Below are 14,677 nucleotides of genomic sequence, written 5' to 3'. Positions count from 1 at the left end.
CTCAAGTAAAATCTAGACCCAACATTAGACTTAAATGTCAATAAAATCAATTTGGTTGTGTGTGTTGTTTCTGTCTCCTGCAAACTTTGCTTTAATTCTACTTTTTTCTATTTAATCATAAGAAATCATAGTCAAGACAGAGAGAGTCATGAAACAGGAAAAGCAGTTTCCTGGAAAAAGAGGAAGTAAGTTTCCAGCCTGCAGATTTATAAAAATAGTTCAGACTATTACTTAGCATGAAAGTTTTAAAGAAAGGAATCTAAAGATTGTGAGTAATTGGATAAGATTCAAAGTAAAATACTTATATTAATATTGGTTTACTTGTAATAATACTTACACTTACACTTACATTAGTGGGAACTCTTACAAGTAAAACAAGTAACTGTAACTTTGATATCAAATAATAAGAATCATGAATTATTCTTGGTTTCTTTACAGAAAACATTTGTAATAACTCACATTAAGATTATACTAAGAGTAACTGATAAATTATGGTTATCATAACATTATAAAAGAATGATAAATCAGAGAAGTAAAAGAAGTTATAAATGTGATTTTTACTCTGAACTTGAAATGTTATAAATGCGATTTTTACTCTGAACTTGAAATGGTGTCAAAGGTGTAACTGCAATTAAAGATCACTGATGTGTTGGAGGTAGATTGTAGGTGAAAGGTTAAGGGAGAAAGAGGAACTAACAGGAGAGCAGAGATGGTCAACACCTTATTTGGAAACAGGTTGTTGAGCAAAAGTGGGGTGTGGGTGCGACTTTAGCAACTCTCGGCGCGAAGATGTGAGTTTGGAGGATGCAGTTGCTCCTTTTCTCGGAAAAGGAGTCGTGTCCTACGTGCCTGGGTCAAAGTGACCCAGGTCACAAGTGTCACAGGTGCATTATTTCGCAACCTTCAACAGTAACCAGGGCGAAGGCCTGAGCTAAGAGTTGGGGCCTGGTTGCGCAGTCATGAGGATGTGCTTACAGATGTTCTTTTTCTATAAAAATGCCTAGGAGACTGCTACAGCTTTGTGTGTTGATTAATAGTGATTGCTTAATGTGTAATCTCTGTATTTTAGTATGTTTTCTGTAACGATGAACCAAAATCAAATAATCTAAAGTAATGAATTGATGTTTTATATAAAACAAACTTTATTGATTAAAGTTAATTATATGGATAAAAGTATAGAATCAAAGAAAGAGAAGGAAGGCTGAGGTGGGTGCAAACTGCAAATGTCAGAACATGAGAGTGGGTTTAGTTGTGCAACTGCCAGGTCACAAGTATGCCTGCCACTTGAGAAAGTTTCCAATAGTCGCAGGTGTCAAAAGCACGTTATCTCGCAACAGGGTCAATATGACCCAAGTCACGAATGTCACCAGAGTGGTGTGCAATCTCCCACAACGGTTGGGGCCTGAGTGTAGAGGCGGGCAAACGCAAGCAGCACCCCTGCTCTCTCTCTCTATCTGGGGTACATGCCCACAAGTGCAGAAACGTATAAAAATGTGAGACCGAGGTGATACGATGTTCTTCGTCGCCGGCGCTGAGACTCTACACAAGTGTGGTAAGAAGACCAGCAGAGGACTACACCCTGGAACCAAGAAAAGCGCCTCACAAGGAGGACAACGGAGCTCCTCACGCCGGACCAAAGGGCGAGATCCACCGACCCACTGCCTTGGTTCCTAATTAGATTTCCAAACTCTGCACTCTACCCAGCGATTTCAAAAATTACATCTCAACGGACTTGGGGAACTGAACAAAAGTCACAGGATCGACTAAGGGCTGTTTGGCTGGATGAAGCAGACAGTTCATTTTGTTTCGGTTCCAAAGAGGATTTATGATTCAAAGTCAAAGACTCTGACCAAGGACTACAAGGACTCCTGTTGCCAAGATCCGATACCATCGATGGGTATGAGTTGTGCCACACCCCAAAGCCTTATTTGATAGATAGATGACAGTGTAGGGAGGTTGTTAGGTAAAGGTTGAATTGATCTAAACTATATTGATTTTCTTTGTATGGTAATCTCAATTAAATTCTGTATGCCTGTCATTTTCCCTGCTAAAGCTTGCTTAATAAATTCATATATTTTAAAAATTCTGATTAGGTTGTGGACATTGAAATTAATTGAGTCATTTGAATTAAAGTTCTTCTATTTATAGTAAAATCAGTATTCATGATTCTAGTAATGTGGTGGCTTCAGACTTTCCTTTGGTGAGAGAAAAATAATGACCCTGTGATTATCTTAGTCTTAGTCACTAAAAATTATCTAGCCGTTACCAAGTGCACGTTACAATTTTAGAAAGGGAACTACCGTTAACAGAAGTGGTTATTGGAACTATGCGGCTGTGAGGGCTACTCGGTTGATTGTTCCTTAACTGGGAAGGGTCATAACTTCTGGATAAGGAGGTAGTCAGAGCTAGACGAATCCCTTTCGCCACCAGTTTAAATAGATTATCTCTTATAGATCTTGTTCAGGGTAAGACCCAGGTCTTAGAGATTCTCCGGACCTGTTAGACAGAGAACTGGTTCAGTAGTCAGCCCGAGGAGTTGTGAGGAGAGGGCGGGGCTGGCTATTGCGCAGTAACAAACAATATATATATATATATATATATATATATATATATATATATATGAAGTTGGGCCTAATCAGAAGATTCTAAATTCGAGGGAATCCAGGTGTGAGCAACAACAGAACACACAGTGTCTACAAGAAAAGAGCAAAATTTAATATAATAAACAATTGTGGATCCACATTTAAAACAGACAAACAAATACTGCGCTCTTTTAAATAAATAAATTGAATACTTCAGTCTCCAATGCATCAATTGTTCAGTCTCAAAGTCTCTCAGCTGGTGACCAGTCGGGTCACTATCTACCCATGCGCCTGGTCCTCTGGGCTGGGGCTCGCCATCCAGGTTCAGGAGAAGAGGGTCTTGGAATCTCTGGCCAAAAGTGTATCATACAAGCTCAAAAAAAAAACAAAAAAAACCTGACCTATAACAAGGCCAAAGTAAAACATCTTAGCACATAAGATGCCAGCATCACTAAAACTTAAGCTATATTTAATCATATATCAAGTCCTTCTTATTTTTTTTCTTTCATGTTGTACAACAAGTTAACAGAATACAAATTTTCCAACATATTAGTAAAACTAAAGAGATTAGCTTATATGTGTTAAAAAAAAGAATATAATATACATTCAATCTTAAAATAAATGCAATTACATAAAACAAATACAACATACACAACAATAACAATACAAAATTTTACAATCCATTTTATTTTATATTAAATTTGATAATTTAATAGGTATTTTAGCCAATTTTCACCAAATTTTCTTAACCAACTGCTGAGCACGTGCGATGACTCACCGATGCTCCGAGCCGTCAACGGCTATTTTTAGGGCTTCAGTTGTTCATGGGGAAAACCCTCAGAGATCTAATAAAACCGAATTTAGTATTTTGAATTATATATTTAGTGAATTTATATTAATATTGTTTTCCTTGGGCTACCAATTTCCAGATTCGTCAATTTCTTACTAGCTCTTTACGGAAACGACCGTCAGCTGTTAGCTCTCAAGCCTGTCTACCGCGCTCCGAACGAAACAACCGCCAGCTGTTGAAAAGGGGCGGGACAATCAACCCCATTGGCCGAGTCGAAACCAGACCGCGCCAGTCATTGGCTGCTTAATCTGTCAATAGAAGCTAACACTAAAGGCACATTTCACATTTTTGAAGATTAACTTTATTACCTTTTAGCTCTTGTGGCAGAATAAGACATTAAATCAACATCTATTATTTTTTTCTTTTTTTGTGTGTTTTTAAACACTGGGTTACAATTTCCCTTTAATTCCTGTAAAGCATTTTGTATTGCCTTGTTGCTGAAAATGTGCAATATAAATAAAATTACCTTGACCTTTACCTTTTGAACAAACAAAATGCATTTGCAGTGTTTGTCGAGAAAAGAAGCAGCAGCTCTGAGAAGGCGGAGTTTTGTATTAAACATAAATTCGATTTTAACTGGACACCAACAGAAAGCGAAGTCGTCACCACCAGCACAACTCTGCAAGGTAAGCTGTAGCTTTGCTGGCATCGAGTTTCAGATTAACATCTTACCTTATTGTAAACTCAGATTTGTATTGTCGTCTTTGAAAACAGAAGGAAAGTTTCCTCAAATTTAATGACCCTCCTTCAAAAGACATGCCATCCAAGTCAACTGCAATGCAGGCTTGGTGGCAGGTGAGGGTGGCAGCTTGGAAATGTTGATTCCCAGGGTCACATCATGACAACGGGACATCGAATGTCACATCACTGGCAGTGAAAGAGATGGCATTGTCTGGAAGGCCTTGTGTACAACGACGTGCAAGGATTCCTTGCTTTAACATTACCTGTGTTTCCATCACAAATGTGTGAAAAACACTGTCAATATTACGCTAATATATATAAAAACATAATTAAAAATACATAAATTCACAAATGTTTCCATTAAATGAGAAACGTACCTAAAATCACATGTGAATAAGTCTGTAACTACAGATAATATCGCACCATGATCCTCCAACCACTTCCTGTCATCTACTTCTTTGTGCTTTCCACCAGCAGCAGCTTCCCCACAGTTAAATAATATGTTATTTTTGCGCCACACTCACATGTGCGTATCTACACATCCTCCGCAGCAAGTGAAGAATTTACCTCCATGGACAAGTGTCTCACAAGTGCTGCACCTCAAATGTGAGTGGTTTCTTCCATCCATCCATTTTCTTACACCTTTGTCCCTAATGAGGTCGGGAGGGGTGCTGGTGCCTACCTCCACGGGCGGTAGGGGAGGGGGGAGACATAAAAAATCGGGACCCTGCCAATTACAAAATTAATTGTACTTTTGCCATCGACTTAAAAGACTAAAGGGAATCCAGCATAATAGAGACAGGAAGGTAATTGAATAATTATGCACTCAAACGAGTTTATATTTTCATTTAAGATTGTATTGAAATTAACATAACATAATATAATATAATATAATATAATATAATATAATATAATATAATATAATATAATATAATATAATATAATATAATATAATATAATATAATATAATATAGTTCACTAAAGAATGCTAGAATATGTCAGAGTACATTGTATCTTTCAGCTTTCCATCATGTTATAATTATATTTGCTCATCAAAATCATACCTGGAGTGTTGCCTTGATTTTTTTCACACGTTTGAGAAATCCTTTAATCTCCATGGCAACCATTCAGCTGTGCAAAACCCCTGGTTCGTCCTAGCTCCGCCTTCGAGGCGCAGCTCGATGTAAACATAGGTACTTGATTATTCTATTAAATTCTATTAAATTCTATTACATTATTCTATTATGTGTTTCTTGAAGAAACACATAATTCTGCCCCTTCAAAGCTATTTGTTTAATGCATACCAGAAAAAGCAAATAAATGTGTATACTTGTTTTCTTTTGACTTATAAGGGTATCAATTTTGACAAATTAAAGCAGCAAGATACAGTTCTATGATTTGACAGATACCGACGCAGAGACTGCTTTAGGTAAAAAGATTCCATCCTCTGATTTAAACAGGAAAATCAACGTTAACCCAGAAGTAAAACCAAAGGTCAACATCAACCCACCTGAGCAGCGGGATGTAAACCTCAACCAAAGGCGTTTTAACAGTGAGTATATATTGGATCTAACTTCAAATTTCTATTTATAAATTGTATTTTCTTCTCTTTTCTTTTGGTGAAAATCCTTCTCATTACATTTTTTTGTGAATTGGTGCAGCATACATGAACTGAATTGAATTTATAAGGGGATTTATTGAATATTTATCAGAAAAATCCTAAAAGCATGCTCCAGTTTTATGTCCATGCATGTTGGGTAAAGAGCCTAAAACGTTTTGCTCTTTGAGGCTGAAACATCTCCATTGACATTCCACAGCCTTTTGTTGTTTCTAGAACTCTGTGGCTGTACAACCATTAAAACTTTACCTGGGGTTTATATAAGTTTGGTAATCACATTCCATTTTACCACAGGAAACATAGGAAGTTTCTAAAATGACAAATATCTGAGCGCTGTCAGAACTACTAGCGTGGTTCTGTTTGGTGTCCAAAAAGTGAAGGGCTCACTTTTCATGGTGGCACAATACTTGATTGTCTTCTTTTCAGCTCCAAATGTCGCTCTTCACTGCTGCTTTACGTTTTCTACAAGAATGGTGGCAAAAGAACAGATTCGTTCATACTACAAGACCGGTTCCCACTGCTCAAAGTCTGCAGTCTTGTAAGTGTTGGCCATCAAGCTTCTAATATTGTCCTGAGAAAGTCTTCCTGAGAGGTGACAGAATTTTTCCTCATTCTGTTACAGCCTCAAATTTAACTTAAAATAGTGCTAATGTTTGATTTTTATTTGTGTTTCCGACTGTGCCAGCTTTGTTCTTCTCTTCTGTCTCAGGTTCGTCATGACGTCAGGGAGTTACATCTGTGTGAATCCAAAGCTCTTGTGGGTCCAGAGGATCACGAAGGATCTAGACAAAAAAAGATTTTAAAGACACCAAAAGCCCATTTTTAAATTATTTTTTATTTGTTTGCTCACAGTGGAGATGATGATTATTTTATGCGCTGAGGACTTTGTCTGTTTGTGCATGTCAAAAAACAACTGACAGCCTCTAACTTTTATTGTGGTTTCTCATTTTTTGGAAAGACACAAAATATCAACACAAAGTCCAAAACAGAAGAAGAAGAAGAAGAAGAAAAGTCAGATTAGATCAAAATTACAGCCTTGCATGGCATTGAGAATGTTATTTGCTAAACCCTAAAAAAACACAAGTTGTAACTTGGTCAATGTATAATGGAAGGGATTCCTTGTATGGATTATTAAAATCAGTTTTTGTCCACTTGTCTTTACAGAAACTGTATTAATAATAACGTTATTAATACAGTTGGTTATTCTGTTGCAGACTCTGCTTCAGCTCCCTGCACAGTTTCAGTAGGTTTAAGATTAACCTACTACTTCAAACTGCCAACTGCACAAACAGTGGTTGTAATTTAATGTGTAAACACTTTATTCTATAATCCAAAATATCTGTAAACTTTCTTTCTAATTGTTCTGCTGTTCCAATTTTTCCTGTTGTTCAAAACAGCCTCTGCTCCACTTCGGCAAATCTAACAGTGACAGGAATCTGGATTTCATAAAAATGAACGTTGATCTGTTTAAAATGTTCATAGAAACAGGAAGATTATAGGAAAAAAATGAACATTTAACTCCGGAAGAACACAGATTGACATAATTGTATGGCTGTTGAGTCTTTTGAGTTTTGAATCTCTGGCACAAACTGAGATGAGCTCAATCAACATTCGCAGAATAAAAAAAAACAAAAAACAACACACAATCAGCAATAAAATCTCCATTCAAAATGGCGTCCTCCATTTTGTCCTGAAATCTCACGGAGGTATTTGGGTGTGAGTGATCTTCAAAGTGACCTATTTGCCGATGATATTATAATATACTCGATGAATCTGACAAATTCTTTAACTCAATTAAATGGAAACTTGGTCTTTCTGCAAACAGAAAGGCCCCAGTCTGGGATTTGAACCCAGAACCTTATTGCATGACAGTGGTGCTATCACTATGCAGCCAACAATAAAATAAAATAAAATAAAAAATGCATTAATTTACCTTTAGCAGCCGGAGTGATGAATCAAATGAACTATCGTCACTCTGGGCTGACTCTGATGGTACTTCTGTTCATATGAGTTCATACTAAATCTTTTTATTCTGTTTTAATTACAAATCCTCACAGGAACAACCAAATAAGGTCAGCCTGGAAGGTCACCAGCAGATTCTTTATCAGCTTTCGTTTCCTTCCTTACTTGCTTCTGGGCAATCAGATTATGATCGTCCACCGTAAATTACACTCCATGTTGCAAAACCGAAGCCAGTGAGTCTGATCAGAGCCTGAAGGGTTGAATCAACATCCAGGTGATCAGGATGGTTCCCTTCTTCTTCATTCACCTGCTACTGATGGCTCTGCTGCTCCAACACACTGAAGAAAGTGAGTACAGTACAGCATTGTTTGTTTGTCTAATAATAATCCATTTTTTGGGTAGTTGTGTTGAACAGATTTAGAAGTTACGCGCGTAATATAGAGACCTACTGAATGAAAGTGGTTGTTATTCTCTATCCAGGAATAAAGTTCTTCAGTTTTGATTTATTTCCTTATCTATTGTGGGAAATTATCTAGACTTTTGTCAACGACAGAAATGGAATCTTTTTGTGTCCATCGGGATTTTGTATTTTGTCTGTATTCATCAGGGTGAATACAGACAGCAAACTAGACAGATGGAAACATGAGATGTCATTTTGCCACCAAAGAAGAAGAAAAATAAAAAGACATTAAGAAATGTAATCTTGTTCATTTAATAGGCACATGTTGACTTTATTGTTTGGGCACAAAAACATTGCTGAAACTCGGTCTTCCAAACAAACTCGACAACACTGAACCACTGAACAGATTCATATGAAAGACTAAATGACCTAATCTGTTAGTTTTTAAGTGACTGGATCTCCCAGACTATTCAGGTCACCTCACGATTTTCTACATCACTTCTCAGTCTGATATTCATTCACTCTGTACAATCTGAGCCTTTTTTGCTTAGTTTTAAGTAGTTTTCTTAACTTTTCTGAACATATGGTCATGGGTCTCCTGTCTTTTGCCTGTCTCACCGGGTTCTTCGGGTCACAGTGCTACTCTCATGTCTTTTTACCTCGACTCTCCTAGGTTTCTATAATCTGTTTGAAAGTTTTAATTCGATATTGTTGGTTTCCGTAGCTTAGCTTATTGACGCAACCTTTCTGAATTCTTTCCTATTATCAATAGATCTTTAAGAGAGTGAAGAGCGGCCTCTCGTTGCTAAGTTTAGGTTACGCAATGACAAAGTTGCATAATTTCAGATTAACAACTAAAATCTGTCAATCCCGGCCAAATGGACCAACTGTCCAGTTAGTAGGCGGTCAAACTAGAACAGGATTACCTGATTCTGTTCAAGTTTACTCAACAACAGTGATGAACATTTTAATTTCTCAAAGAAAACGTCCAACCAAGAGTATTTAGTCTTCTTCTTAATCATTCATTATTTTCTCTCTACAGAGAAGGAACAGAGGAGACCGAAGCCACCGAAACATGATGAAGTGTTGCATCATCAAGAGTTTTGCTTGAGTATTCCTGCAGCTCCTCAGTCGATCGGTTTGCATTTTGAACCCCCACAGCCTACAAAGCTGGCATCCAAACCCAAACCAACTGGAGATCCCAATAGTCCCGAACTGGACATACCCAGACAAGCAAATCGACCTGATATTGGTAGCTTCCCAATGACTGGTAAAGAAAACTATCGATCTTCTGGTGTTCCTGAAAGAGCACCAATAATCCCCTTCGGTCCTTTGCGGGGTCCAGGTGAGGCCTCTTCCCGTAGAGTTTAGAGGTGTTTTCACACTTAGTACTCCGGTAGACTTGGTTCAATTGAGGAACGAAGTTGCAACATTTTTACATTTCCAGCTGATGTGGTTGACTTCTGCACTGCAAAGTCAAACAGACGAAACCTTTTGAATAACTTGTTTCTCTCCTCGCCTGTAGTGCCACGTCGCTCGTTCACGTGTTCAAAGATTCAAACTTTGAACAAGTTTGAATCTTTGTTCAACCTTCTGAACAAGATTCTGAGAACAACTTCCGTCTTCGCGACTTTAGTGGTTGTAGGATTTCGCTTTTGTCTTTGGTAAAAGACCACGAGCGATTTCTCCCGCTAGTGCTAGATATGCACATCTGTTTTGGCTGTATGTACCCAGAATGCCTTGCGTTGCTTTTGGAGTGCTCTCCATCTGCTTGGAGCATTTGAACAGCACCAACGTTCAGTTCAACCAAATCTACGGGCTTCATTCCAGCCGTCTGTAGATACTGTAACATATCTGACGTTCTTTGATGGTTCTTTGATTCTAGAACCCAAAGGCCTTGTACAGAACACAACCAACCCTTAGCCAGTATTTTCATGAGGTCTTTTACTTTTTGTTCTGGCTAAGTTTTGGCAAATGCTTCATAGTGCTGTCACTGTTGATTGATTCGGCAACTAATTTGAGCCCTGCTACATTCATGAGCAGGTGCACCAAATGATTTCTTAATACTTCCTGGTTGGCTAACTTGTCGCTTCAATTTTTGTCACTGAATGTTCATGTTCTGTTTGATTATACATGTATTTTGCTCTCCTGAATGTCAAAGTCTTGAGTATTCCTGAAGCTCCTCCAGTCGGATGTTACTGCAATGAGAAAAACACGAAGCTGTTCACTAAGACCAACCAAGTCAGCAGTGTGACCGTACGCTATCCCACTGAAACCTGCAGATCAACTGAAAACATGTGAGTCGGTGTGTGCTTATGGGAGACGATGCTTGAAGAAAGCAGGTTAAAATTCCTTGTTAATGCAAATGTATTTCTTTCTGTGTAATTTGGAGGTTTAATAGTTTTTATGGGATCATCATAATGCTTGTTTTGTTGAACTCAAACAGGATCAGCAATGCCTCCACCTCTTGTCTTTCAGTGAAATTTTAGAAGACGGGACTTATGTTTGTGTAAAGCAGTTCAACTTCTTTTTGGCTCATTTTCTTCGGTACGTACAGAAGATGACTTGAGATATCACAGCTTCCTGTGAAAGGGACAGCTTCTGTGCAACATCTTATCTCACATAATCAGAGTGCACTCAAAACTATTTCCTGGCAGATTAAAAAAGCAACTTTTTGAGTATCCATGGCGACAGTTTCCCCTAAGCTGATTTTACTGATAAGAATGTACGACTCCACCGACCCACAGGTCTCTGTCCAAACAAGTACCGGAGCAAAGGCCAACAGAATCAGCTGAGATCTCATCTACCACACATCAGAGCACAACTGCAGAGACAACCACCCCGACACACCTGGTAAAAGGAACCAATGGGCCACCAGGCTTAAGTATCAATTATGGACCGGCTCCAGGTGAAGATCAAGACCAACTGTAAGTTTTACCTGTCAATCTGATGCTCACACTGAACGATGTTTCATGTCTAAGTAAAGACATTTTGGATGTTAACAGCACAAAGCACAATTAATTTAGTTGATTAGATAAAATAAAGAGCAAATGTTGCCAAATTTACAGGATTTATTGTTGATGATGAGAGGACAAAACACAGTTAAAGACTTGCTGGTCACTTCATTGGCTCCCATGAACAAACAGGGGGGAACAGATTATTTTAGGCAGCTATAATGTTTGATTTCCCCCCTTAACTTTGGCAAATAATCAGTGAATGTTACCAAATTCACAGGATTTGTTGTTCATGGAGAGAGGGCAAAACATAGTTAAAGGGTTTGTGGTAAAAATAATTAGCTCCCATGTTATGGAGGGGGAACAGATGATTTCAGACAGCTGAAATATTTGGTTCTCCCTCTCATAACTTTGGCAAATAAAGAGCAAATGTTTAGAAATGCTCTTGATTGTCATGTGTGATAGTATGTTTGAGTCACCAAAATGTAGATTTTTTTTAATCCAGTAATCTGTCATATTTTACATTAGAACAGGATCTTCCAGAAAGCTTACACTCTCATCTTTTCAGGAAGTCTAATGTCTCGTGCCCTGCTGTCAGCCAGCTTCCCTCCTTTTGGCATTAGCATTATTGTTAGCATTAGAAAAAATATAAATACACACAATGTGTTGGAAAACCGTTTTTGGTGACTGACTTGTACTTGTCAAGCTTAAGTGTCAAAATTGTAAAAAAAAAACAAAAAAACAAAATGGTTTAAGAAGATCTCCACACAAGACCTTGTTTATTTATTTATTTCACAACGTTGTTATTGCAGCTGCCAATTAAAACTGAATGTTACAACCTGGACATGACTGTATGAGATGTTTTACCGAAAAAATCAAACAGAAGCGATCGATTTCTCTGCACTGCAGCCTCTCCGGAAGCAAACCGATTCTAACTGGACAGTGAAACTAATTTTAGTTTTCAGTGTAGTTTAGTTAAACTCTAAGATGGATAAAGGGAAATATAATAAGAGAAATCCTTTCTTCATCTCAGTCACTCTTTTTTCAATTTATGCCAACGTGTTTTCATTTGTCATATTTTACTTTTGTCGACTAATTTTGTTCATTGCGTATCATCCATCCATCGTCTATGTCCACTTACCCTTGCAGGATCACGGGGGGCCTAACCAGTGGCGCAAAAAGTGGGTACCACTCTAGGAGCGCTGTGCTATAATGGGGGCGCCAAAAACATTTTTGGAGAACGTCATTTTTTTGTTTGTTTTGTTTTTTATTTGAATCGTGTTGTTAGCTGATGACAGAGTATATATATATAATTTGGCAGTGTTTTGATGGCTCACCCTAAAGGAGCCTTCCATCAGTTCTGCAGTAGAGTTGTTTCTAATATAAAAACTAACCTTCCACCATTCCCACAGAGGAGAGGTACACCCTAATGTTAACGGTCCAGGTGGAGGGAGCATTGGTCCTGACATCCCAGGTAAAAGCTATATTTTCTATGGATTGTTTGTAGTGACATTGGTAGAAAACAAACAACAAAAATAATTTTAAAAAGACCAAAAATTTCAGAAGCGATTCAGCTTCAGTCAAATTATTTTTGGGGGGTACATTACTTGACATAATGACATCAATATGTGGCAAAATAATTTGGTGTTAATTTTGTTTACTTGACAGCTTTGGTTGGAAACAGCACAGATTAATATAGCGTCACAGATTTGTGTATTACTGACATTTACTAGTTCAGTAACGTTTTGGAAGAAATGTACTGTTATGAGTCCTCTTCCAACATCCTCGTTTTATTTTTACTTAACTAATATTATGAAGTATTGCTACTGTTACTTGAATAAAATTTCTGGCTGCTCTACCTGCTGTAGTTATCTTCACTGACTCAAAACAGACTCGCCTATACTTACTAGGCTACTTACTACTTTGTTTCATAAATTTCACATAATTTTTTTAAGTGTTTCTTTTGCCTAAATTTGGTGTGTTATTATATTATTTAGTTGTACTATTTTTTTTATTATTCATTGTAGTTTTTAAACACCATAATCTGTACATAACTATATAATTTTTGTCTGTCTGGCTACATAATTTTGAAATATTTAGACAGATGTTACGATCAGTTTACTCAGTATCATAGCAGCCTTTTTAAGAAATACTTTTCTTTTTATTTAATCTTTATGTGAGTATCGGCATCTTTTATACTTTTAGAAGTGTAATAGTCTCGTATGCTCTTTAGCATACGAGCATACTGCTCTTTGTGTTTAACAAGCTGTACAACTTCTTATATTATATTTTAATTGCTTTTATACCTGACACTGCAAACCAAATGGAAGGGCCGCCTGGACTATCTGGATTTGAACCTCCCTTCCAACAACGTTGCATTTGGTGCGAACCAACTGAAACGTGGAACAACTTTGACCTGAAGGACGTTCAGTTGGTGGATTTGACACTGCAATCATCCTCCTGTCCTTCCTCCGTCTCGTAAGGTTTTTCTCTTCTGTAACACAAGTTGTGCAATCACAATCACCGCTTCATTTTGAAACGTTTTCCATTCGCTCGCCATGGTTTTTACCCAGCGATGTGTCTTTTGCCTTCCAGTGTCACCCTGACTGATGGACACTATATTTGTTTGGATTCTTTCCACCGTGATTTCCAGCAGCTTCTGGACAAGTTGGAAATGAAAGAACCTTAGATCTGGCGCAAATACATCATCATCATTAAATGTTAACTGTTAGGTTTAACACCTCAATATGTTCTTGTTGACATGAAGTCTGTTCTGTGATGTGAAGTTTTTCAAAATGAACCTCGCCAGATAAAGTCTATGAGTCTTATATAGGAAGGAGGCTTTTTTTTATTAGGTGTAAACTTAGGTCATGTCTGTTTGAGACTCTTATTGTGAAGTTAAAAAGGAAAACGTCCTGCTCTGCTGTGTTTTGATTACACATTCATTGATAGCTCTTGTTACAACAGCATGGATGAAGCCCCGTCTTTTAGGCATTAGCTTCGCTGCAGAATTAGACAAACCTAGTTACAGTGGACCTTAGTGGAACCTATCTGTGGATTTTTCTTTGGAACGTAACTCAAAATTATTAGCAGAACATTGAGTCAAGGTTTCCACTGTACATATTCATGCATCTTAAGGTATGTGTCGGGTTAAAACGACTAAAATTGGCAGCTATATGTGTTTTATGAAGTGGTTTCAGGTATTCACACATTCCAGCTAATCATGTGGCCCCTAACTCTTGTGAATACTGACAGTCCACCGTCCTCAAACCTGGACTGAGTCATGGTGCATTGATTACAAATTCTTTGAAAAAACACTGTGTGATCTGTGAAACCATAATTCTATTCATGTTAGCAGATTTCTCCTTTTCTCCAAATGTAGCTAATTTCCTGCCTTGTTCTTACAAACCCACCATCGTGTCTCATCTCGCCTCATGAGAGGAATGTATCTTCACATCTTAGTTTCAATGAATCCACATAAAATATGTAACAATACAATGACTTAAGGGTTTGTAGCTTCTGTCTTGGTTGTTTGTTGACCACTGTGTAGCTTAATCATTTTATGATTAAGTCAGGTTTTTTTTTTTTTCTTCATATTTCTCAATTATATTAAAGATATTTCAGCCAAAC

The 14,677-nt window shown here is 37.6% G+C and overlaps 1 protein-coding gene across 1 annotated transcript in view; it reads left to right on the top strand.

Moving 5' to 3' along the window:
* Positions 1–14,677, top strand: part of LOC122820540 — a 24,638-nt gene extending 9,961 nt beyond the window's left edge. The window contains exons 2-9 of the mRNA XM_044098040.1: positions 7,789–8,040; positions 9,136–9,438; positions 10,255–10,390; positions 10,572–10,640; positions 10,841–11,020; positions 12,460–12,521; positions 13,378–13,525; positions 13,643–14,677. Coding sequence (XP_043953975.1) covers positions 7,977–8,040; positions 9,136–9,438; positions 10,255–10,390; positions 10,572–10,640; positions 10,841–11,020; positions 12,460–12,521; positions 13,378–13,525; positions 13,643–13,736 — 1,056 coding nt within the window. The 5' untranslated portion in view covers positions 7,789–7,976 and the 3' untranslated portion in view covers positions 13,737–14,677. The remainder of the gene's footprint in view (positions 1–7,788; positions 8,041–9,135; positions 9,439–10,254; positions 10,391–10,571; positions 10,641–10,840; positions 11,021–12,459; positions 12,522–13,377; positions 13,526–13,642) is intronic.

The sequence above is a fragment of the Gambusia affinis genome, linkage group LG18 (genome assembly GCF_019740435.1).
Source record: "Gambusia affinis linkage group LG18, SWU_Gaff_1.0, whole genome shotgun sequence".
In the NCBI taxonomy this organism is placed as follows: domain Eukaryota; kingdom Metazoa; phylum Chordata; class Actinopteri; order Cyprinodontiformes; family Poeciliidae; genus Gambusia; species Gambusia affinis.
Note: the sequence above shows the minus strand (reverse complement) of the source record. Positions and strands in the feature narration are given on the sequence as shown.